Source organism: Somniosus microcephalus, unplaced genomic scaffold (genome assembly GCF_052327205.1).
Source record: "Somniosus microcephalus isolate GS21.2 unplaced genomic scaffold, FLI_Smic_1.0 scaffold2, whole genome shotgun sequence".
Lineage (NCBI taxonomy): Eukaryota > Metazoa > Chordata > Chondrichthyes > Squaliformes > Somniosidae > Somniosus > Somniosus microcephalus.
In genome coordinates, this window is record NW_028225189.1 from 1,053,354 (window position 1) to 1,080,245 (window position 26,892).

At 49.0% G+C, this 26,892-nt stretch overlaps 1 protein-coding gene across 1 annotated transcript in view; it reads left to right on the forward strand.

Annotated features, from left to right (window-relative positions):
* LOC147084072 (uncharacterized) overlaps window positions 1–25,004 on the forward strand; it is a 50,034-nt gene extending 25,030 nt beyond the window's left edge. The window contains exons 5-6 of the mRNA XM_085979891.1: window positions 20,558–21,626; window positions 23,966–25,004. Coding sequence (XP_085836017.1) covers window positions 20,558–21,626; window positions 23,966–24,458 — 1,562 coding nt within the window. The 3' untranslated portion in view covers window positions 24,459–25,004. The remainder of the gene's footprint in view (window positions 1–20,557; window positions 21,627–23,965) is intronic.
* Window positions 25,005–26,892: the final 1,888 nt, after the last annotated feature.

Consider the following 26,892-nt stretch of genomic DNA (forward strand, 5'->3'; position numbering starts at 1 on the left):
AAAAGCCAGCAAAGAATAACTAAATGATTAATTAAGAAAGGGAAGATAGATTATGAAAGTAAACTAGCAAAAAATATAAAAACAGATAGCAAGAGTTTCTACAGTTTTATAAAAAGAAAAAGGGTGGCTAAAGTGAATGTTGCTCTCTTAGAGGACAAGACCGGGAAATTAGTAGTGGGGAACATGGAGATGGCAAAAACGCTGAACAAATATTTTGTATCAGTCTTTACAGTAGAGGACACTAAAAATATCCCAACACTGGACAAACAGGGGGGGGGGGGAGGAGCTAAACACGATTAAAATCACTAAGGAGATGGTACTCAGTAAGATACTGGGACTTAAGGCGGATAAATCCCCTGGACCTGATGGCTTACATCCTAGGGTCTTGAGAGGTGTAGCGGTGGGGATTGCGGATGCATTGGTGGTAATTTTCGAAAACTCCCTGGATTCAGAGAAGGTCCCAGCAGATTGGAAAACTGCTAATGTAACGCCCTTATTTAAAAAGGGAGGTAGAGAAAAGGCTGGAAACTATTGACCAGTTAGCCTAACATCTGTGGTTGGTAAAATGTTGGAGTACATTATTAAGGAAGCAGTAACAGGACATTTGGATCAGCATAATTTAATCGGACAGAGTCAGCATGGTTTTATAAAGGGGAAGTCATGTTTGACAAATTTGCTCGAATTCTTTGAGGATGTAACAGGGTGGATAAAGGGGAACCAGTGGATGTGGTGTATTTAGACTTCCATAAGGCATTTGACAAGGTGCCACACAAAAGATTACTGCAAAATATAAAAAAATCACAGGATTGGGGGTAATATACTGGCATGGGTGGAAGATTGGCTATCTAACAGAAAACAGAGAGTTGGGATAAATGGTTCATTCTCGGGTTGGCAATCAGTAACTAGTGGTGTTCCACAGGGGTCAGTGCTGGGACACCAACTCTTTACAATCTATATTAACGATTTGGAGGAGGGGACCGAGTGCAACATATCCAAGTTTGCCGACGATACAAAGATGGGAGGGAAAGCAGTGAGTGAGGACATAAAAAACCTGCAAAAGGACATAGACAGGCTAAGTCAGTGGGCAGAAATTTGGCAGATGGAATATAATGTTGGCAAGTGTGAGGTTATGCACCTTGGCAGAAAAAATCAAAGTGCAAGTTATTATCTAAACGGAGAGAAACTGCAAAGTGCTACAGTACAAAGGGATCTGGGGGTCCTGGTGCATGAAACACAGAAGGTTAGTATGCAGGTACAGCAGGTGATCAGGAAGGCCAATGGAATCTTGGCTTTTATTGCAAGGGGGATGGAGTATAAAAGCAGGGAAGTCTTGCTTCAGTTATACAGGGTACTGGTGAGGCCACGCCTGGAATATTGCGTACAGTTTTGGTTTCCATATTTAAGAAAATATATACTCGCTCTTGAGGCAGTTCAGAGAAGGTTCACTCAGTTGATTCCGGAGATGAGGGGGTTGACTTATGAGGAAAGGTTGAGTAGGTTGGGCCTCTACTCATTGGAATTCAGAAGAATGAGAGGAGATCTTATTGAAACATATAAGATTGTGAGGGGGCTTGATCGGGTGGATGTGGGGAGGATGTTTCCACTGATGGGTGAGACTAGAACTAGGGGGCATAATCTTGGAATAAGGGGCTGCCGTTTCAAAACTGAGATGAGAAACTTCTTCACTCAGAGGGTGGTAAATCTATGGAATTTGCTACCTCAGATAGCTGTGGAAGCTGCGACATTAAATACATTTAAAACGGAGATAGACAGTTTCCTAACTGATAAGGGAATTAGGGGTTACGGGGAGCTGGCAGGGAAGTGGACGTGAGTCTAGGTTCAGATCAGCCATGATCCTATTGAATGGCGGAGCAGGCCCGAGGGGCCGTACGGCCTACTTATGCTCCTACTTCTTATGTTCTTATTCTCTTCACATATCTATAAAAGCTTTTACATTCAGTTTTTATGTTCCCCACAAACTTACTCTCATATTCTATTTTCCCCTTCTTAATTAATCCCTTTGTCCTCCTTTGTTGAATCCTAAACTGCTCCCAATCCTCAGTTTTACTGCTTTTTCTGGCCAATTTATATGTCCTCTCCTTGGATCTTATGCTATCCCTAATTTCCCTTGTTAGCCACGGTTGAGTCACCCTTTTTGTTTTATTTTTATGCCAAACTGGGATGAACAAATTCTGTAGTTCATCCATGTGGTCTTTGAATGTTTGCCATTGCCTATCCACCATCAACCCTTTGAGTGACATTCCTCAATCAATCCTACCCAACTCGCTCCTCAGACCATCGTAGTTTCCTTTAATTAAATTTAGGACCCTCGTCTCTGAGTCAACAACTTCATTCTCCATCTTAATGAAGAATTCGATCATATTATTATCACTCTGACCCAAGGGGCCTCGTACAACAAGATTGTTAATTAATCCTTTCTCGTTACATAATACCCAGTCTAAGATGGCCTGATCTCTGGTTGGTTCCTCGACATATTGGTCCAGGAAACCATCCCGTAAACACTTCAGGAATTCCTCCTCCACAGTAGAGGACATGAGAGGGGGGGAGTGAGTCCCTTTAAATGTGGAGGGGGTGGATGTCCCATTAAATGTGGAGGTGGTGGGTGTCCCTTTAAATGTGGAGCGGGTGGGTATCCCTTTAAATGTGGAGGGTGTGGTGTCCCTTTAAATGTGGAGGGGTGTCTGCCCTTTAAATGTGGAGCGGGTGGGTGTCCCATTAAATGTGGAGGTGGTGGGTGTCCCTTTAAATGTGGAGGGGGTGGGTGTCATTTTAAATGTGGAGAGGTGGGGCCGCGCATGCTCATTCGGCCCGCTCACCACAAAACGAGGCTGCCAGTGCACCTGCGCGGGACTTCCGGTTAGAAGGCGGAAGGCCAGGCCCGGGGAAGAGGCGGAATCAGCGGCCGGGGCAAAATAAAGTGTTTGGGAAGCGATTTAAATCGAGGGGGAGAGAGCGAGATTATAAAGTAAAATACGAGAAAAACCAAACCTGAGATTCGGGCGGGATCGATCTCCGCGGACACCGAACGGAGCGGTTGACCCGCGCGGGGTGGCGGAGTGAGCTGGAGCAATGTCATTCTGACTGACGGGAGCGCTGACCAATAGGAAGAGGGCTGAGCTCGGAGGACTGAACTGGGCGGCCTGGTCCTCCAACCAATGGCGGCGCGGCTAGGGGGCGGGACCTTCCTCCCCGGCTCTGAGGCTGGGGCCCGTTTGTGACGTCATCACAGGAAGAGGCCATTGAGGGATGGAGGCCAGCCCGGCCTGTGACTGACGGGATCTCTAACCAATAGGACGAGGGCGGGCCGTGCCCGCCAACCAATGGCGGCCCGGCAAAGGGGCGGGGCATCCCAGCTCAGGTGCGCTGGGGCCGATTGTGACGCACTGTCCCCAGGTGAGAGCAGCTCAGTCAGCACAAAGAGCTGGGGCTGGAATCTGGCAAAGGGGCACAAGCTTCACAATACAAGCTCCCCTCTGAAGTGCGATTATTTTTGTTTTTCCTCATTTGTGTAGGGTGTCTTTTTTTTACCTTGCGGTGGCGACCACTGGGCGTTGCCTGCTGGCGTCAGCGCGTAAGCGGAGGGGGTGTTGATTGGTGGGCGCCTCGCGTCAATCAGGAGCGCGGAAAACGCTGGGAGGACCGGACGCCTGACGGTCCTCCAACCAATGGCGGCGCGGGACCTCGGTGGGCTGCAGGCCGCTTTCCTGCTTTCATTGTCTGCAGGAGCTGCTAAAGGGAAGGGGAGGAGGGGGTGGAAAAAACCCCAGCTTGTGAGTGTTTATTCCTTTGCATTACCTTTATTGCAAGGCTATTCATCAATTGCATTCATTTAAAAATAAGTGAACCTTTTCTCTTTTTGACTTTTATCCAGAACAAAGAGCCCTGGTGCTGTGAACATTTTGGTGGGTAGCCACTTTTAAAGGGACAAAGACCAGCATTCTTCCTCCTCTCTCTCTCTTGTGAGTATTTGTGGTGGGTGAGAGGGGGGGGGCGGGTGAGTCAAAGGGGACTGCGGCCCCTTTTCAACAAAAAAAAAATTGCATGGCCATTTAAAGGGGAATGGGTGCCCCCCAGGTATTTAAAGGGGCATTGCCTCTCTCTCTATCCTGTAAGAGCAGGGAGGTTCTGCTTGAACTGTACAGAACACCAGTTAAGCCACCGGCTAGAGTGCTGCGTGCAGTTCTGGTCGCCCCATTCCAGGAAAGATGTGACTGCTCGACACAGGAGATTTACGAGGATGTTGCCAGGACTAGAGAATTTCAGCTACAAGGAAAGATTGAATACATAGAAACATAGAAGATAATCTACATCCTAGGGTACTTAAGGAAGTGGCCCTAGAAATAGTAGATGCATTGCTGGTCATCTTCCAAAATTCGATAGACTCTGGAACAGAACCCATGGATTGGAGGGTAGCTAATGTTACCCCACTGTTCAAAAAGGGTGGTAGAGAGAAAATGGGGAATTACAGACATCGGTTGTGGGGAAAATGCTAGAGTCCATTATAAAAGATGTAATAGCAGAGCACTTGGAAAACAGTGACAGGATCGGAAAAAGTCAACATGGATTTACAAAAGGTAAATCGTGCTTGACTAATCTACTGGAATTTTTTGAGGATGTAACTGGTAAAATCATCATCATCATCGGCGACCACTCGAATTCGAGTATGGTATGCCCTTCATCAGTCATCTACTTGTGGGTCTTCAGGTGGCTGTGGAGGCCAATCCGAGATCCACAGACTACTACAGTGTGGGCATGTAAGACTATTGGTAGTGACTGGAGTATGGGTCTTCTTAAGTTGTTGTCTCTCCTTACGGCGCTGGCGTTTATCCTCAGCGGCACGCTGGAGATTCTTTTCATGTAGTGCGGCACCGTTGTGGATGCATTTTCTCCAATTGTCTCTATCCAGTGCGATTTCCTCCCAGTTATTAATATCGATATGAAACTTTTTAAGGATTACTTTGATGTTATCTTTGTAACGCTTCTTTTGACCACCAGGAGACCTCTGCCCTTCCTTCAACTGGGAGACGTGAGTCTGACATGCGAATGACATGTCCAATCCAACGGAGTTGATGCTGCATGATGAGCGTAGTGATGCTGTAGATATTGGCCTCTTCAAGTATACTCCAGTTGGTACGCTTGTCCTTCCCAGCTGACCCTCAAGATTTTGCGTAGAGAGCGTTGGTGGTATTGCTCTAAGGCTTTGAGATGTCGACTGTACGTAGTCCAGGTTTCAGCTCCATATAAAAGGGTGGGAAGGATGATGGCTTTGTATACAAGAATTTTAGTTTGGACTTGGAGGTCATGATTTTCAAAGACTCTCCTCAGTTTAGAAAAGGCTGCACTTGCACAACTCAGGCGGTGATGGATTTCAGAATCAATGTCAGCTTTGGAGGATAAATGGCTACCAAGATATGGAAAGGTGTTGACATTTTCAAGGGTGTTATTATCAATCTTTATAGAGGGAGGAGTTGCAAGCTGATTAGGTGATGGCTGGTGGAGCACCTGGGTTTTCTTTATGTTCCTGGTGAGGCCCAGAAGTTTGTAGGCTCTGGAAAAAGCATTCAAGGTGTTTTGTAGATCATGCTCAGAAAGAGCTGCGATGGCATTATCATCTGCATACTGTAACTCCATAATGATAGTGATGGAGACTTTGCTCTTGGCCTTAAGCCTGTTGAGATTGAAAATTCGGCCATCAGAACGGTAAAGGATTTGAATTCCGGTGGGCAGATCATTGCCGATGAGATGGAGGATAACTGAGATTAACACTGCAAAAAGCGTTGGAGCAATGATGCAGCCCTGTTTTACTCCAGTGTCAACTGTAAAGGGCTCTGAAATAGAACCGCTGCTGCTGAGAACTGCTGCGGACATGTTGTCATGTAGCAGCCTCGGGACTAAGATGAATTTGTCGGGGCAACCAAGCTTAGCCAAGATATGCCATAAAGTCTGGCGGTGGACGGTGTCAAAAGCTTTAGTTAAGTCTATGAAAGCTATGAACAGTGGTTGCTTTTGTTCACGACATTTCTCCTGTAATTGACATGCTGTGAAGATCATATCAGCTGTTCCTCTGGATGGTCGGAAACCACACTGCGACTCCGGAAGCACCTCCTCAGATAACGGCAAAAGTCTGTTAGCAAGGACACGGGCAAGCACTTTTCCTGTGGAAGAAAGAAGGGAGATACCTCGGTAGTTACCACACACCGACTTTTCCCCCTTTTTAAAGATAGTAACAATCAAAGCGTCTCTGAGCTCTTGTGGAATTTCTTCCTGCTGCCATATTTTTAGGAGGAAGGCATGTATGTGTGTCAGGAGCTCAGGGCCACCTTTTTTTAAGGATTTCTGCTGGAATCCCATCTGAGCCAGCAGATGTAACTGGTAAAATAGATAAGGGAGAACCAGTGGATGTGGTGTATTTGGACTTTCAAAAGGCTTTTGATAAGGTCCCGCATAAGAGATTAGCGTGTAAAGTTAAGGCACATGGGATTGGGGGCAAGGTATTGACTTGGATAGAGAACTGGTTGGCAGACAGAAAGCAAAGAGTTGGAATAAATGGGTCTTTTTCCGAGTGGCAGGCAGGGACTAGTGGGTTACCGCAGGGATCAGTCCTTGGACCCCAGCTATTCACAATATATATTAATGATCTGGACGAGGGAACTAGATGTAATATCTCCAAGATTGCAGACGACACAAAGCTGGGTGGGCGTGTGTGCTGTGAGGAGGATGCCGAGAAACTCCAGTATGATTTGGACAGGTTGGGTGATTGGGTAGAAACATGGCAGATGCAATATAACGTGGATAAATGCGAGGTTATGCACTTTGGTGTCAAAAACAGGAAGGCAGATTATTATCTGAATGGCAATAGATTGGGAGAAGGGGAAGTGCAACGAGACCTGGGTGTCCTTGTGCACCAGTCGCTGAAGGTAAGCATGCAGGTGCAGCAGGCGGTTAAGAAGGCAAATGGTATGTTGACCTTCGTAGCGAGAGGGTTTGAGTACAGGAACAAGGATGTCTTGCTGCAGTTGTACAGGGCCTTGGTGAGACCACATCTTGAGTATTGTGGGCAGTTTTGGTCGTCTTATCTGAGGAAGGATGTTCTTGCCATGGAAGGAGTACAGCGAAGATTCAGCAGACTGATACTTGGGATGGCAGGAATGAAGTATGAGGAGAGATTGGGTCGATTGGGCTTGTACTCGCTGGAGTTTAGAAGAATGAGAGGGGGTCTCATTGAAACTTATAAAATTCTAACAGGGCTGGACAGACTGGATGCAGGAAGGATGTTCCCGATGACCGGGGAGTCCAGAACCAGGGGTCACAGTCTAAGGATAAGGGGTAGGCCATTTAGGATTGAGATGAGGAGGAATTTCTTCACCCAGAGAGTGGTGAACCTGTGGAATTCTCTGCCACAGAGGGCGGTGGAGGCCAGCTCATTAAATATATTCAAGAAAGAGTTGGATATGTTTCTTAAGGCTAAAGGGATCAAGGGATATGGGGAGAAGGCAGGGACAGGGTACTGAATTTGGATGATCAGCCATGATCTCATTGAATGGCAGAGCAGGCTCGAAGGGCCGAATGGCCTACTCCTGCTCCTATCTTCTATGTATATCTGTTTCTATGACACCCACCACTCCACATTTAAAGGGACACCCACCCCCTTCACATTTAAAGGGACACCCACTCCCTGCCGATTTAAAGGGACACCCACTCCCTGCAGATTTAAAGGGACACCCACCCCCTCCACATTTAAAGGGACGTCCACCACCTCCACATTTAAAGGGACGTCCACCCCCTCCACATTTAAAGGGACAGCCACCTCCACATTTAAAGGGACTCCCTCCCCCCTCTCATGTCTTCTACTCTGGAGGAGGAATTCCTGGAGTGTTTACAGGATGGTTTCCTGGACCAATATGTCGAGGAACCAACCAGAGATCAGGCCATCTTAGACTGGGTATTATGTAACGAGAAAGGATTAATTAGCAATCTTGTTGTACGAGGCCCCTTGGGTCGGAGCGATCATAATATGATCGAATTCTTCATTAAGATGGAGAATGAAGTTGTTGACTCAGAGACTAGGGTCCTAAATTTAAATAAAGGAAACTACGATGGTCTGAGGAGCGAGTTGGGTAGGGTTGATTGGAGAATGTCACTCAAAGTGTTGACAGTGGATAGGCAATGGCAAACATTCAAAGACCGCATGGATGAACTACAGAATTTGTTCATCCCAGTTTGGCATAAAAATAAAACAAAAAAGGTGACTCAACCGTGGCTAACAAGGGAAATTAGGGATAGCATAAGATCCAAGGAGAGGACATATAAATTGGCCAGAAAAAGCAGTAAACCTGAGGATTGGGAGCAGTTTAGGATTCAACAAAGGAGGACAGAGATTAATTAAGAAGGGGAAAATAGAATATGGGAGTAAGCTTGCAGGGAACATAAAAACTGACTGTAAAAGCTTTTATAGATATGTGAAGAGAAAAAGAACATAACAAGTAGGAGCAGAAGTCGGCCATACGGCCCCTCGGGCCTGCTCCGCCATTCAATAGGATCATGGCTGATCCGAACCTAGACTCACGTCCACTTCCCTGCCCTCTCCCTGTAACCCCTAATTCCCTTATCAGTTAGGAAACTGTCTATCTGTGTTTTAAATTTATTTAATGTCGCTGCTTCCACAGCTATCTGAGGTAGCAAATTCCATAGATTTACCACCCTCTGAGTGAAGAAGTTTCTCCTCATCTCAGTTTTGAAAGCGCAGCCCCTTATTCTAAGATTATGCCCCCTAGTTCTAGTCTCACCCATCAGTGGAAACATTCTCACCGCATCCACCCGATCAAGCCCCCTCACAATCTTATATGTTTCGATAAGATCGCCTCTCATTCTTCTGAATTCCAATGAGTAGAGGCCCAACCTACTCGACCTTTCCTCATAAGTCAACCCCCTCATCTCCGGAATCAACCGAGCGAACCTTTTCTGAACTGCCTCAAGAGCAAGTATATCTTTTCTTAAATATGGAAACCAAAACTATACGCAATATTCCAGGTGTGGCCTCACCAGTCCCCTGTATAACTGAAGCAAGACTTCCCTGCTTTTATACTCCATCCCCCTTGCAATAAAAGCCAAGATTCCATTGGCCTTCCTGATCACCTGCTGTACCTGCATACTAACCTTCTGTGTTTCATGCACCAGGACCCCCAGATCCCTTTGTACTGCAGCACTTTGCAGTTTCTCTCCATTTAGATAATAACTTGCTCTTTGATTTTTTCTGCCAAAGTGCATAACCTCACACTTTCCAACATTATATTCCATCTGCCCACTCACTTAGCCTTTCTATGTCCTTTTGCAGGTTTTTTATGTCCTCCTCACTCACTGCTTTCCCTCCCATCTTTGTATCGTCGGCAAACTTGGATATGTTGCACTCGGTCCCCTCCTCCAAATCGTTAATATAGATTGTAAAGAGTTGGGGTCCCAGCACTGACCCCTGCGGAACACCACTAGTTACTGATTGCCAACCCGAGAATGAACCATTTATCCCCACTCTCTGTTTTCTGTTAGATAGCCAATCTTCCACCCATGCCAGTATATTACCCCCAATCCCGTGATTTTTTATCTTGTGCAGTAATCTTTTGTGTGGCACCTTGTCGAATGCCTTTTGGAAGTCCAAATGCACCACATCCACTGGTTCCCCTTTATCCACCCTGTTTGTTACATCCTCAAAGAATTCGAGCAAATTTGTCAAACATGACTTCCCCTTTATAAAACCATGCTGACTCTGTCGGATTAAATTATGCTTATCCAAATGTCCTGTTACTGCTTCCTTAATAATGGACTCCAACATTTTACCAACCACAGATGTTAGGTGATGCGCTATCAATTACTCAAAAGACTGAGGTTAAGCGAGTAACTAACAGGCTTTTATTAACAAGAGAATGAAAGTGTGCCTCGAGTGGTCGACCAGTCCAGAATACAGAGGGACTGTGGAGCAGTCACCTTTATACCTGGACTCGTGGGAGGAGTCAGCCGAGGCATGTACAGACATGTACACAGTGGAATACAAACACCCACACAGGCAGGTATAACAGTGGTTTACCACATTCACCCCTTGTTTAAAAATGACTCCGGCGGGGTGAAGTGTATTAAAAGTTTGTGTATTGGAGTCTCTCCGGAGGTCTTGTCTGCCGCTGTGATCGACGTGGCGACGGCAGGGGTAGTAAAGCTTCCGGCGTCGAGTCCCGCGTAGGCTGGGGCACTGGTGTGTAGTCCTCGTGGGTGTCGGGCAGGTCGCGGGGCCCAGGCGTGCCGTCTGCTGGGGTTGGATATTGGATCGTGGGGGGTGGTGGTAGTGGGTTACTGGGGCCCCCGAGGGTGCGAGGTCTCGTATGGAGACTGTGTCCTCCCACCCGTCCGGTAACGCAATGTAAGCATACTGGGGGTTGGCGTGGACGAGGTCGACCCTCTCGACCAGGGGGTCTGTTTTATGTGTCCTCACATGTCTTCTCAGTAGGAGCGGCCCTGGGGACGTCAGCCATGGCGGTAGCGATGTCCCCGATGTGGACTTCCTTGGGAAGACAAACATTTTCTCATGAGGGGTGGCGTTAGTGGCAGTGCAGAGCAGTGACCGAATCGAGTGGAGCGCATCAGGGAGCACATCCTGCCAGCGGGGAGGTCGGAAGGCCCCTAGACTTTAAGTCTAGCAGGGCGGCCTCTCCCCTCGCTCCGACCTGCAATGGTGTAAGTTCCTCAAGCATTATTGAGTGAGTACACTAGCCGTTTCCCGTGTCGGCCATCCCCTGCGCCGGACATGACCGAGTGCCGACGGTCATTAAGATGGTCTGGAACGACGCTCTTCGCTGGGGAAACCGAACAGGGTGAAGAGGTCGTTCAGACATTTAATGACCGTGGCACTGGTCATGTCCGGGCAGGGGATGGCGAACGGGAAACGGGAGTACTCATCAATAATGTTGAGGAAGTACACATTGCGGTCGGAGGAGGGGAGAGGCCCTTTAAAATCAACGCGCAGGCGCTGGAAGGGGCGAGTGGCTTTTATCAGGTGAGCCCTGTCTGGTCTATAAAAGTGCAGTTTGCACTCAGCACAGACTTGGCAGTTCCTGGTCATGGTCCTGACCTCAATGGAGTAAGGCAGGTTGCGGGCCTTGATGTAGTGGAAGAACCTGGTGACCCCCGGGTGGCAGAGGTCATTGTGGAGGGCCCGCAGTCTATCGATCTGCGCGCTGGCGCAGGTGCCACGCGATAGAGCATCCGGGGGTTCATTGAGCTTCCCGGGCCGGTACAAGATCTCGTAATTGTAGGTAGAAAGTTCGATTCTCCACCTCAAGATCTTGTCGTTTTTGATTTTGCCCCTCTGCTTGTTGTTAAACATAAAAGCAACTGAACGCTGGTCAGTGAGCAGGGTAAATCGTTTTCCGGCCAGGTAGTGCCTCCAATGACGCACAGCCTCCACAATAGCCTGGGCCTCCTTCTCAACAGCTGACTGTCTGGTCTCCGGGTCCTGGAGGGTTCGTGAAAAGAAGGCCACGGGTCTCCCCGCCTGATTAAGGGTAGCGGCCAGGGCAAAGTCGGACGCGCCGCTTTCCACCTGGAAGGGGATGGATTCGTCCACTGCGTGCATGGTGGCTTTGGCAATGTCTTCCTTGATACGGTGGAAGGCTAAGCGGGCCTCTGCCATCAAGGGAAAAGAGGTGGACTTGATCAGCGGACGGGCCTTGTCCGCATAGTAGGGGACCCACTGGGCGTAATAGGAGAAAAACCCTAGGCACCTCTTCAAGGCCTTGAGGCAGTGGGGCAGTGGGAGTTCCATAAGGGGACGCATCCGGTCGGGGATGGGACCGATGACTCCGTGTTCCACAACACAGCCAAGGATGGTGAGGCGGGTTGTGCGGAATATGCACTTCTCCTTGTTATATGTCAGGTTTAGGAGTTGGGCGGTGCAGAGGAATTTTTCGAGGTTTGCGTCATGGTCCTGCAAGTCATAGCCGCAGATGGTCACATTGTCCAGATATGGGAAAGTGGCCTGCAACGCATTTTGATCGACCATCCGGTCCATCTCCCTTTGGAAGACGGAGACCCCATTGGTGACGCCAAAGGGAACCCTAAGGAAGTGATAGAGGCGGCCGTTTGCCTCAAAGGCAGTATACTGGCGGTCCTCAGGGTGGATAGGGAGCTGGTGGTACGCTGATTTCTGGTCAATGGTCGAGAAGACGCGGTACTGTGCGATCTGGTTGACCATATCAGCTATGCGGGGGAGTGGGTAAGCGTCCAGCAGGGTGTAGCGATTTATTGTCTGGCTGTAGTCGATGACCAGGCGCTGCTTCTCGCCGGTCTTAACGACCACAACCTGGGCTCGCCAGGGGCTGGTGCTGCCCTCAATAATCCCCTCCTTCAGGAGCCGCTCCACTTCGGTTTTAATGAAAACCCTGTCCCCGGCACTGTATCACCTGCTCTTTGTGGCGATGGGCTTACAGTCGGGGGTGAGGTTAGCAAACAGTGGGGGGGACGACTGAGTGTGGAGAGGTTGCACCTGGTGCGCGGCGGGCAGTTTGGAAGCTGCTGGCTGCGGACTGTGAGTGGGGGGAGGGGTCCACCGTACGCCATCGTAACACTTTTAAGGTGACACTGAAAATCTAACCCCAGTAGAACGGCAGCGCAGAGGTGGGGCAGGACCAGAAGTTTAAAATTATCGTACACAGTCCCGTCTACTAAGAGTGTCACCACGCAGTAGCCGCCAATGTCCGCCGACTGGGACTCGGAGGCCATAGAAATCCGCTGGTGCGCAGGCAGGACTGGGAGAGAGCAACGCCACACCGTGTCGGGGTGGATGAAGCTCTCCGTGCTCCCAGAGTCAAAAAGGCAGGTTGTTTCGTGACCATTTACCTTAATGTCCATTGTGGACCGGGCCAGTTGGTGCGGTCTCGCTTGGTCCAGCGTAACGAAGGCCAGCGTAGGGGTCGGTGTGTCGCTGTGGGTATCAGATGAGGCGGTGTTGGGGGACTGCTGCGTCCCGGCTGGTGTCCAAGATGGCGGCGTCCATGATCCCCATGTGGCTGGAGGTGTCCAAAATGGCTGCTGTTCCGGTGGTTCGCACATGGCTGGGGAGGCCCAAGATGGTGGCCCGCACGGCCCACACGCGGCGCTGCTGAGGTTCGGGGTGGCTTTGGCCCTGCAGATGCTGGCGTAGTGTCCCTTCTTCCCGCAGCCCGAGCAGATCGCATTTTTCGCCAGGCAGCGCGCTCTGGGGTGTTTGGCCTGGCCACAGAAGTAGCATTTCTGGCCTTGGGACACTGCTGCGGTAGTTGGGCCGTTGCTGGGATGTGGCTGGGGTGGCACGGCGCTATGAGACGGTCCTACCGTGTCCCAGGCTGTCGTTCCCCGCGGCGTCCACGGTGCAGAGGAGTAGCCATCCATGCCCCGGTAGGCTGCGTCCAATGATAGTGCGAGTTCAGAGGCCTTGTTGAGGTCACTCTGCTCCAACAGTCGCTGTCGGGTGCAATTGGACCTGTGGCCCACTACAAAAGCGTCCCGGATAAGTTCCTCTGTGTACACGGCAGCCTTTACATCCTTACAACCACAGGCCCGGCCAAGCACAGACAGTGCCTGAAGGTATTCCTCGGTCGATTCCCCAGGTTGTTGTTTACGACTCCCCAGGAGGTGCCTGGCGTACACCTCGTTCACTGGGCGCGTGTACTGGTCCTTGAGGAGCTTGAGAGCAGCCATGTACGAGGTCGCGTCCTGGATGACCGAGTATGCTCGGTGGTTCACTTTGGAGGTCAGGACATCCAGTTTGTCCTCATCCGATTTGACCGTTGCAGCGGAGGCGATCAGGATCTTTCAAAGCACCTAAGCCAGTGAGCAAACTTGGTGGATGCGTCCGCCTCCCGATGGTCTAAGTCCAGGCATGCTGGTGTGAGGATCTTCTCCATTATAAAAAAATCTTGTTAATAAAATTGATGCGCTATCAATTACTGAAAAGACTGAGGTTAAGCGAGTAACTAACAGGCTTTTATTAACAAGAGAATGAAGGTGTGCCTCGAGTGGTCAACCAGTCCAGAATACAGAGGGACTGTGGAGCAGTCACCTTTATACCTGGACTTGTGGGAGGAGTCAGCTGAGACATGTACACAGTGGAATACAAACACCCACACAGGCAGGTATAACAGTGGTTTACCACATTGCAAATTTGTCAAACATGACTTCCCCTTTATAAAACCATGCTGACTCTATTGGATTAAATTATGCTTATCCAAATGTCCTGTTACTGCTTCCTTAATAATGGACTCCAACATTTTACCAACCACAGATGTTAGGCTAACTGGTCTATGGTTTCCAGCCTTTTGTCTACCTCCCTTTTTAAATAAGGGCGTTTCATTAGCAGTTTTCCAATCTGCTGGGACCTTGCCTGAATCCAGGGAGTTTTGGAAAATTACCACCAATGCATCCGCAATCCCCACCGCTACCTCTCTCAAGACCCTAGGATGTAAGCCATCAGGTCGAGGGGATTTATCCGCCTTAAGTCCCATTATCTTACCGAGTACCATCTCCTTAGTGATTTTAATCATGTTTATCTCCTCCACCCCCCCCCCCCCCCCATAGCCCCCTGTTTGTCCAGTGTTGGGATATTTTTAGTGTCCTCTACTGTAAAGACTGATACAAAATATTTGTTGAGCGTTTTTGCCATCTCCATGTTCCCCACTACTAATTTCCCGGTCTCGTCCTCTAAGGGACCAACACTCACTTTAGCCACCCTTTTACTTTTTATATACTCCCAGGGCAGGTACAGCACAGGTTAGATACAGAGTGAAGCTCCCTCTACAGTGTCCCATCAAACACTCCCAGGGCAGGTGCAGCACGGGTTAGATACAGAGTGTCAGCCGTGGCTCAGGCGGCAGCACTCTCTCCTCTGAGTCAGAAGGTTGTGGGTTGAAGTTCCACTCTAGAGACTCGAGTCTAAAACTCTGTGCTGCCCCTCCAGTGCAGTGCTGAGGGAGTGAAGCCCAGTGCAGAGTAAAGTTCCCTCTGCACTGCTCCACTAACAGGCCTGAGCCCCAAACTCAGAAGAGCGCCCTCTGCTGCATTCCACTTGTCTCAGCAGCGGGAGAAGCAGGCGGCGGAAGTCCCGCCCCTCGGACACCCCGATTGGTTGGAGGACCCGCCGCCACCTCAGTCCTCCAAGCTCCGCCCGCTCTCTCCCTATTGGTCGGAGCTCCCGTCAGTCACCGCCGTGGAGTTGATGACGTGCCCCAGTCCGGCTCCCTGCAGAAGACAAGGGGCTGCGGCCGCTCAATCCGCTCCGCTCGGTGCCGGGAGGGCGCTGGGACGGTCCGGTTTGTATTTTCTTTTTATTTATCTCCCCGCCCGCGCTTCTCTCCGCTATATATATAAAAAACCCTGAGAAAACTCACTCCGCCGGTGATCCGGACTTGATTGCAATATCCCAACATACTCTGGACAGGTCCCAGCGGATTGGAAAATGTTGTGGAGTAATTTTAAATTCTCAACACAAGTCTGATATCGAGAGCTCAAGCAGTCTTTATTGGCATGCGTGGGCAGACAGCCTGCTTCTGTCTGAGCCAAGCTTCTCCAGATTGTTACAGCGGTGGTCAGATATTTATACATCCAAATGGTGCTTTATACATTGTTCCCGCCTCTTGTCTAAAACACTCGGTGTTACAACGTGGTTTGTCACAGTTCCTGATAATACCAGGTGGCTGTCAGCGCACCCTTGCCCTAATTCTGAGAATTGTTAACTCCAGCTCTATTGTGGCCCGACCCATTGCCAGCTGCCTAAGTCATGTGGTTCCTGTTGCGGTTCCCCCTCTGCACCGATACGTTATTTTGCAACATCAGGTCTTTCTGTTGACCAGAACATTTTGAGTTTATTGCAGCATTTGTAACCCTGTGGTTCAGTCCGATGATTCTCATAGTCATAGAGTCATAGAGTTTTACAGCACAGAAAGAGGCCCTTCGGCCCATCGTGTCTGCGCCGCCCATCCATCCCTGTTCAGTCTAATCCCATTTTCCAGCATTTGGTCCATAGCTCTGTATGCAATGGCATTTCAAGTGCTCATCCAAATGCTTCTTGAATGTTGTGAGGGTTCCTGCCTCTACCACCCTTTTAGGCATTGAGTTCCAGACTCCAACCACCCTCTGGATGAAAAAGTTCCTCCTCAAATCCCCTCTAAATCTCCTGCCCCTTACCCTGAATCTATGCCCCCTTGTTATTGACCCCCCTACTAAGGGGAAAAGTTCCTCTTTGTCTACCCTATCTATGCCCCTCATCATTTTGTACACCTCAATCAGGTCCCCCCTCAGCCTTCTTTGCTCCAAGGAAAACAACCCCAGCCTGTTTAGTCTTTCTTCATAGCTGAGGCGCTCCATCCCAGGTAACATCCTGGTGAATCTTCTCTGCACCCTCTCCAAAGCAATCACATCCTTCCTATAGTGAGGTGACCAGAACTGCACACAGTACTCCAGCTGTGGCCTCACCAGCTTGGTAGTGAGATGGGATGCGGAGTGGAGCTATAGTAGAGGGTGATGCACCGCTAAATATAGAGGAAAAAACACGTCAGTCTGGAAGGCAGAATAAATATGTAATGGCACAAGGGAGTATGGCAAGGCTGGATGGCATTTATTTTAATGCAAGGAGTCTTGCGAGTAAGGCAGATGAATTGAAGGTGTTGATGAACACATGGGAGTATGATATTGTTGCTATCACAGAGACATGGTTGAGGGAGGGGCAGTACTGGCAGCTCAATATTCTGGGCGAGACAGGGGGGTGTAAAAGAGGAGGGGGTGTTGCAATATTAATCAAGAAGTCAATTACTGCAGTAAGGAGGGATGATATCTTAGTAGGTTCCTCTAATGAGTCCATATGGGTAGAACTTAAAAACAAAAAGGGGGCATGCACTTTGCTGGGTGTGTACTGTAGGCCTCCAAACAGTCATGGGGAGATAGAGGAACAGATATGTCGGCAAATCTCAGAGAAGTGTAGAAAGAATAGGGTAATAAAAGTAGGGGATTTCAACTTCCCCAATATTAACTGGGCTAGCCAGAGTGTGAAAGGCTTAGAGGGTGCGGAATTCTTAAAGTGCATCCAGGAGAGCTTTTTGAGCCAGCATGTAGAAAGTCCTACAAGAGAGGGGGCGGTACTGGACCTAATTCTAGGGAATGTAGCCGGGCAAGTGGTAGAAGTGTCAGTAGGAGAGCATTTTGGTGACAGTGACCATAATTCACTGAGATTTAAGGTAGTCATGGAGAAGGACAAAGTTGGACCGGAAATAAAGGTTCTAAATTGGGGGAAGGCTGATTTTAATATGATAAGGCAGGATCTGGCCAAAGTGGACTGGGATCAGCTACTTGTAGGAAAATCCACATCAGAGCAGTGGGAGTCTTTCAGAAAGGAAATAGAGAGAGTACAACGCCATCATGTTCCCATAGAAGTCAAGGGTGGGACCAACAAGCCCAGGGAACCTTGGATGTCAAGGGATATACAAGAATGGATTAGGAAAAAAAGGGAGGCTTTAAGGCAGATACGAAGGACTAAAAACAGTGGAAACCCTAGAGGAGTATAGAAAGTGCAGGGGGGTACTTAAAAAAATAAATTAGGAGAGCGAAGAGGGGGCATGAAAAAACACTGGCAGGCAAAATAAAGGAAAATCCCAAGGTGTTTTATAAGTATATTAAGGGCAAGAGGATAACCAGGGAAAGAGTAAGGCCCATTAGGGACCAAAGTGGCAATCTGTGCGTAGAGCCGGAAGATGTAGGTGAGGTTTTAAATGAATATTTTGCATCTGTGTTCACTATGGAGAAGGACGATGTAGACATAGAAATCAGGCAGGGGGATTGTGATACACTTGGAAGAAATTAGTATTGAGAGGGAGGAGGTACTAGTGGTTTTAGCAGGCTTAAAAGTGGATAAATCCCCAGGCCCAGACGAGATGTATCCCAGGCTGCTTTGTGAGGCAAGGGAGGAGATTGCAGGGGCTCTGACACAAATTTTCAGAACCTCTGGTGAGAGGACTGGAGAACAGCTAACGTAGTACCATTATTCAAGAAGGGTAGCAGAGATAAACCAGGGAATTACAGGCCAGTGAGCCTAACATCAGTGGTAGGGAAATTATTGGAAAAACTTCTGAGGGACAGAATTAGTCTCCACTTGGAGAGGCAAGGATTAATCAAGGATAGTCAGCATGGCTTTGTCAAGGGGAGATCAAGTCTAACCAATTTTATTGAATTTTTTGAGGGGGTGATTAGGTGTGTGGATCAGGGTAGTGCAGTTGATGTAGTCTACATGGACTTCAGTAAGGCTTTTGACAAAGTCTCACATGGGAGTCTGGTCAAGAAGGTAAGAACCCATGGGATCCAGGGCAAATTGGCACATTGGATCCAAAATTGGCTTAGTGGCAGGAGGCAGAGGGTGATGGTCGAAGGTTGTTTTTGTGACTGGAAGCCTGTGTCCAGTGGTGTACCGCAGGGATCGGTGCTGGTCCCCTTGCTGTTTGTAGTGTACATTCATGATTTAGATATGAATGTAGGAGGTATGATCAGTAAGTTCGCAGATGACACGAAAATTGGTGGAGTGGTAAATAGCGAGGAGGGAAGCCTCAGGCTACAGGACGATATAGATGGGTTAGTTAGATGGGCAGAACAGAGGCAAATGGAATTTAACCCTGAAAAGTGTGAGGTGATGCATTTTGGGAGGACTACCAAGGCAAGGGAATACACAATGAGTGGTAGGACCCTAGGAAGGACAGAGGATCAGAGGGACCTTGGTGTGCATGTACATAGATCCCTGAAGGCAGCAGGACAGGTAGATAAGGTGATTAAAAAGGCATATGGGATACTTGCCTTCATTAGCTGAGGCATAGAATATAAGAGCAGGGATGTTATGATGGAGCTGTACAAAACGCTAGTTAGGCCACAGCTGGAATACTGTGTGCAGTTCTGGTCGCCACACTATAGGATGGATTTGATTGCATTGGAGAGGGTGCAGAGGAGATTCACCAGGATGTTACCTGGGCTGGAGCGCTTCAGCTATGAGGAGAGACTGGACAGGCTGGGGTTGTTTTCCTTGGAGCAGAGAAGGCTGAGGGGGGACCTGATTGAGGTGTACAAAATTATGAGGGGCATAAATAGGGTAGATAGAAAGGAACTTTTCCCCTTAGTAAAGGGGTCAATAACCAGGGGGCATAGTTTCAAGGTAAGGGGCAGGAGGTTTAGAGGGGATTTGAGGAAAAACTTTTTCACCCAGAGGGTGGTTGGAATCTGGAACTCACTGCCTGAAAGGGTGATAGAGGCAGGAACCCTCACAACATTCAAGAAGCATTTAGATGAGCACTTGAAACACCATAGCATACAAGGCTACGGACCCAGTGCTGGAAAATGGGATTAGAATAGACAGGGCTTGATGGCTGGTGCAGACACGATGGGCCGAAGGGCCTCTTTCTGTTCTGTGTGTCTCTATCCAAAAAAAGCAGTGGACCCAGCACTGACCCTGGGGGAACACCGCTACCATCCTCCAGTCTGAAAAACACCCATTTACCACAACTCGCTGTTTTCTGTCCTTAAGCCAATTCCTTATCCAAGCTGCCACTGACCCACCTATTCCATGAGCCTCAATTTTGCTAACCAGCCTTCCATGTGGTACTTTGTCAAACGCCTTCCGAAAATCTAAGTCTGTCCCAGGAACTGTCGCAAAACACAATTAGAGATCCTGTCCCTTTGATTCCTGAATTTAAAAAGACTGTATTGCAATCTGAGCCCGTGTGTTGTGAGCCAAAGAGCCTTGTGTCCAGTGAGGGGAATAAAGGCCCACAGCCTCCTCTGGCCCCAGGCCCTGAATAAAGGACTGGAGAAACTCGCTGCCCTGTGGATCAGACAATCAGCTGGCGCAAGTCCCGCCCCTCAGGCTCCCCGATTGGTTGGAGGACCCGCCGCTGGCTTGCTCCTCTAGCCCCGCCCCGCTCGCTCCCTATTGGTCGGAAGCTCCCGTCAATCAGGCCTGGGTCACGTGTCCCTGGAGCGCGCTCCGGCAAACTGAAGAAGCTCCGCTCGGGGCCTGGATCCGTGGACTCTCAGGTTAGGATTCCCCTTTATTCTCTCCCCTCCGCTGATCTCAATTGGATCTGGGGGAAAACTCACTTTCCCTCACTGATTGCGGCTCATAACCAACACCGACTTTACAAAGAAAGCCCCGCGCGGCAGCCTGGAGCTCAGGGGCCCAGCGCGCAGGAGGATGATTGACAGGGGAGCAGGGTGTGTGCTGAGCATACGCGGTGCGGGCTGGGCGCCTGTGGAGCAGGAGAGGGCGGGGCCATGGGGCGCATGCGCGGTGTCAGCCACAACTCAGCGCAGCGGCCGGAGCGCTTTCTGGAGCGCGGGGGCTTGTGGGAATTGCAGCCACCATTACTATTGATTCTTTCAACCAAGTTGTGCAGCAGCTGGGGCCTGAAAATCAGCTTCACTGCCCCTGGCTGCGAAAGAGCAACATGAGATGACATTCTCCCTCTTACCACTTTCTACACTCCTTTCACAGGGTTTTTTCTTAGAAGCGGAGCATTTACAGAGAGGAAGCTCAAACCAACATCACATCAAGATCTGACAGAGTCACTCAATTTATATCATTGGCCTTTGCACATGGAAGGAGAGAGCAGTGATCACAGCACGGACAAACTGCACACGTGCTCCATGTGTGGACTCACCTTCAGCCGATTGCCTGCCTTGGCGAGACACATGCACCGTCACACCGGGGAGAAACCGGGTAAAGGTGGGGATGGTGGGAATGGATTCAGTTCCCCGTCTGTGTTGAAATTTAATCTGCACAGTCAACCTGGGGACAGTTCACTCACCTGCTCCGTGTGTGGGAAAGGATTCACTTGCACATCCCACCTGCTGAGACACCAGCTTGTCCACACTGGTGAGAGACCGTTTAAATGTTCCGACTGTGGGAAGAAGTTTAAAAGTTCCACGAATCTGATGACACACCAGCGGTCTCACACTGGAGAGAGACTGTTCAGCTGCTCTGTGTGTGGGAAGGGTTTCACTCAGCCATCCCACTTGCAGATACACCAGCGAGATCACACTGGGGAGAGGCCGTTCACCTGCTCTGTGTGTGGGAAGGGTTTCACTGGGTCATCCAGCTTGCAGATTCACCAGCGAATTCACACTGGGGAGAGGCCATTCACCTGCTCCATGTGTGGGAAGCGATTTACACAGTTATCCAACCTGCAGGCACACCACCAAGTTCACACTGATGAGAGGCCATTTAAATGTTCCGACTGTGGGAAGAGCTTTAAAGGCTCCGAGGTTCTGATCAGACACCAGCGAGTTCACACTGGGGAGAGGCCATTTCCCTGCTCTGTGTGTGGGAAGCAATTCACTGATTCATCTAACTTGCTGATGCACCAGCTTGTTCACACTGATGAGAGACCCTTTAAATGTTCTGACTGTGGGAAGAGCTTTAAAAGATCCTGGGCTCTGACTACACACCAGCGAGTTCACACCGGGGAGAGGCCATTCACCTGCTGTGTGTGTGGAAAGGGATTCTTGCTGTCCTCCAGCCTGCTGAGACACCAGCTTGTTCACACCGATGAGAGACCGTTTACATGTTCTGGCTGTGGGAAGAACTTTAAAAGCTACAATGCCCTGCTGAAACACCAGCTTGTTCACACTGTTCTGTAGCGCAGGGCCCTGTTGACAACTGGGGTGACATGAACATGGAATGGATGAATGTTTTATAAATTCCTGTACTATTGTTTAATCTTTTAATCTGTTGTGCTGATGATTCCCTTGATTTGACTGTTCATATTTTTTTCCCTTATCATAGGCAATTGCCTGTTAAAAGTCAACCATGTGCCCCTTAAAGGGGCACAACCAATAAAACATGTAACATACCCCAAAAAAGTTTAAAGGAAACTTAAATTAAATTAAAATTCTATTTTCGGGGGTGATGATGCATGCCAGTCCCTCCGGTACCCACCGGTCGTGGAAGGCCTGAAACACGCCGGTGGACTGTTCATGTTATCACATAGAATAGGTCGACAAGTGAAGGCACAACGTCTGGCTGTAAATCTAATAATAACCTCACGGACCGTATAGGTGTGATACCCAGACGGGCTTGTGGTTATGGTCTGGTCACAGATGGACTAAATCCCCTTTACTCACCTCTGCAACAGGTTGTTACGGGGAGCCGTGGGTGCCCGTGTGTCATGCAACACAAAAGCCCACTCAGAGTCCGGAAAGTACCTTCAACACAATTTTATTACACGTTAACAGGGGAACACCTATCCGTGGACAGATGTTCCCCGATTGTTACAATCCATTGCCTTTTATACAGTTTTTGCTCTAAGTCGTGGCTTACATCAAACAGTTGGCTTCGGATGCAAATTCTTGCGACCCGTGTGTACATTCTGACCGTTTACATTAGTCTTGTGACCCCATACGTTATCTTCACCTCATTCCTTAATTAGTAACTAACGGTTTGTGTACCTTACTCAATTTGTAACTGACAGTTTGACCATTTGACCACATTACACCATACTTCTCTCTGGGACATATACAAAACAATTCTTTATATGGTTGGATATATGCTCGGTTCCTCAATTCCTTTATTTTTAGCTAATGAGCCCCTTTCTCCCTTTTAACCCATTCAACATGGTGGCATAGTGGTTAGCACTGTTGCCTCACAGCGCCAGGGACCCGGGTTCAAATCCGGCCTCGGGCGACTGTCTGTGTGGAGTTTGCACATTCTCCCTGTGTCTGCGTGGGTTTCCTCTGGGTGCTCCGGTTTCCTCCCACAGTCCAAAGATGTGCGGGTTAGGTTGATTTGGCTATGATAAAATTGACCCTTAGTGTTAGGGGATTAAATACGTGGGGTTACGGGGATAGGGTGGGATATGTGTCGGTGCAGGCTCGATGGGCCGAAATGGCCTCTATCTGCACTGTGGGGTTTCTGTGATTCTGTGAACATGAAACGGTACCATCTCCTAAAACAAGAGTTACAGGAACTAGACAAGGAGATTGAAACCAAACTCCGTAAGATACCGTGATGTGAAACAGCCTGAAACTGGGGCTTAAATGTAGATATCCATCCTTGGATCTGCATCATCTCTCATGTACTGGTAGCGCTACAATTAATATTAGCATTAGGTTGGCTTACAATGACTTGTGCTGCTTGCTCGAAGCGTAGAAACAAAACCAGGGCAAAGACAATAGTTAAAGAACAGAGTAAGCTGCTCAAACATGTGCAAGATGAAGGAATTACTGAGCTCTAAAACGCACTAGGTGTCCCCAACCTAGCAGCTGGCCACTGCAAGCGGGGCGGGATGCCTAAGGCAGTAGTAGTAGTAATTGGTCATCTTGGGTAAGTTAGCCAAGGACCAAAAGGGGGGTCTGAAGTGGGGCATCGGCGCCCTTCAGGAATTAAGGGGTTAACAATGCAGCTTACACACTAGAAACGGTTGAGACAGTGACCGGCAGAGATCAGACATGTTGACCACAAAGTTTCGATGCTTTTGAACATTAGATGAAATTAGCTCAGAAACACCAACCACAAACTATGGAAGTGAAACCACACGGGGCACAGCAAGACAGAAATGCAGACATGTGGTTTTACTAACGGTCACAAAATACAATTACAGGTGACATCATAAAGATCATGTGACAATAACATATAGGCAAAAGATTGTGTGACGCGAGATAGGGAATTAGCCAAACAGCAACTGTGCACGCGGGCCTTAAGCCAATTAAAACAATGTAACGGAATATGCACGAGGTTAACACGACATTTGAACGTATAAATATGTAACGCTTACTGTATAATTTTGGAGAAGTCCTTACTGGTGCGCCAGTTAGAGATTTTCTCCCCACTGGTGTATTAAAGACCATTTGAATAACGATCTGAAAACCTTGTGTCGAGTGTAGGTTTAAAATACTCCACAACAACCTGCTCCGTGTGTGGGAAGGGAGTCACTCAGTCATCCCACCTGCTGACACACCAGCGAGTTCACACCGGAGAGAGGCTGTTCACCTGCTCCGTGTGTGGGAAGGGATTCACTCAGTCATCCCACCTACTGAGACACCAGCGAGTTCACACTGGGGAGAGACCGTTCACCTGCTCCGTGTGTGGGAAGGGAGTCACTCAGTCATCCCACCTGCTGATACACCAGCGAGTTCACACCAGGGAGAGACCATTCACCTGCTCCGTGTGTGGGAAGGGATTCACTCAGTCATCCCACCTGCTGACGCACCAGTGGGTCCACACCGGAGAGACACCGTTCACCTCCGTGTGTGGCAAGGGATTCATTGATTCATCCCACCTGGTGACACACCAGCGAGTTCACACCGGGGAGAGACCGTTCACCTGCTCTGTGTGTGGGAAGGGATTCACTCAGTCACCCCACCTGCGGACACACCAACAAGTTCACCCTGCTCTGTAGGGCAGGGCCCTGCCGGCAGCTGGGGCAATGTGAACATGGAAATTCTTTCATAAATCTTGTACTGCTGTTTAATCTTTCAGTCTCTGGAGCTGATGGTTCATGGGGAACACAAGCCTAGTCTGTGCAACCTGTCCTCATCATTTAACCCCTTTAGCCCTGGTATCATTCTGGTGAATCTGTGCCAATATATCCTTCCTGAGGTGCGGTGCCCAGAACGGAACAGTATTACAGACTGACTGCGGCCTGCTCGACTGTTCATTGTCAAAGCTTATCCAATCTGGTGAGAGTTACGAAAGTGTGAGACGTAACAAAGGAAGAGATAAGGCGGATGTTGAACTATTGGAAAAACAAGTCTACATAATATATTCTGCCCAGCAACAGACTCAGGAAGCTAAGGCTACAAAACATCCAGAATTACAGCGACTGTCAGGAGAACCACGAGTCACAATGAAGCAAGAAGGACAAGAACATCCTCAACTCTCCCAGAACACGGTCCTGATCACCCTCAGCTCCGAGTGGTGCTCCCCAGAATAAGGTTGTATGACTTTGTTATCTGGTAAAACTGTCAGGTCTGAATGTCAATAAAAATTATTCAAAACAATTCTAGAGTATTGCGTGATTCTTCCATGGCAGGTACAGCACGGGTTAGATACAGAGTAAAGCTCCCTCTACACTGTCCTATCAAACACTCCCAGGGCAGGTACAGCACAGGTTAGATACAGAGTAAAGCTCCCTCGACACTGTCCCATCAAACACCCCCAGCGCAGGTACAGCACGGGTTAGATACAGAGTAAAGCTCCCTCTACACTGTCACATCAAACACTCCCAGTGCAGGTACAGCACGGGTTAGATACAGAGTAAAGCTCCCTCTACACTGTCCTATCAAACACTCCCAGGGCAGGTACAGCACGGGTTAGATACAGAGTAAAGCTCCCCCTACACTGTCCCATCAAACACTCCCAGGGCAGGTACAGAACAGGGTTAGATACAGAGTAAAGCTCCCTCTACACTGTCCCATCAAACACTCCCAGGGCAGGTACAGCACGGGTTAGATACAGAGTAAAGCTCCCTCTACAATGTCCCATCCAACACTCCCAGGGCAGGTACAGCATGGGTTAGATACAAAGTAAAGCTCCCTCTACACTGTTCCATCAAACACTCCCAGGGCAGGTACAGCATGGGTTAGATACGGAGTAAAGCTCCCTCTACACTGTCCCATCAAACACTCCCAGGGCAGGTACAGCATGGCTTAGATACAGAGTAAAGCTCCCTCTACACTGTCCCATCAAACACTCCCAGGGCAGGTACAGCACGGGTTAGAAACAGAGCAAAGCTCACTCTACACTGTCCCATCAAACACTCCCAGAGCAGGTACAGCACGGGTTAGATACAGAGTAAAGCGCCCTCTACACTGTCCCATCAGACACTCCCAGGGCAGGTACAGCACGGGTTAGATACAGAGTAAAGCTCTCTCTGCACTGTCCCATCAAACACTCCCAGGGCAGATACAGCACAGGTTAGATACAGAGTAAACCTCCCTCTACACTGTCCCGTCAAACACTCCCAGGGCAGGTACAGCACAGGTTAGATACAGAGTAAAGCTCCCTCTAAACTGTCACATCAAACACTCCCAGGGCAGGTACAGCACGGGTTAGATACAGAGTAAAGCTCCCTCTACACTGTCCCATCAAACACTCCCAGGGCTGGTGCAGTACTGACGTTAAGATCTGAGTCGCTCGATTTATCGGGACCTGAATATCATCGGCCTTTGTACATGGAAGGAGAGAGCAGTGATCACAGCACGGACAAACCGCACATGTGTTCCGTGTGTGGACTCGGATTCAGCTGATCGCCTGACCTGGCGAGACACGTGCACCGTCACACCGGGGAGAAACCGGGTAAAGGTGGGGACGGTGGGAAGGGATTCAATTCCCCGTCCGTCGGATGTTCATCGGTGCAGTCACACCGGGGACAGTCTGTTCACCTGCTCCGTGTGTGGGAAGGGATTTGTTTATTCATCCCACCTGCTGAGACACCAGCCTGTCCACATTGATGAGAAGGCATTTAAATGTTCTGACTGTGGGAAGAGCTTTGAAAGCTCGAAGAGCCTGAAGAGACACCAGCGAGTTCACACTGTTCCTAGAATCTTACAGCACAGAAGGTTCTTGGGCCCATTGTGATGTGTCGGCTCTTTGAAAGAGCTGTTGAATTTAGTCCCACTCCCCTGCTTTATCCCCATAACCTCCAAACTAGTCCTCTTCAAGTACATGTCCAATTGCCTTTGAAAGTTCCTGTGGTACCACATAGAAGGCCGGTTATCAAAATTGAGGCTCATGGAATAGGTGGGTCAGCGGCAGCTTGGATTAGGAGTTGGCTTAAGGACAGAAAACAGCGAGTTGTAGTAAATGACTGTTTCTCAGACTGGAGGATTGTA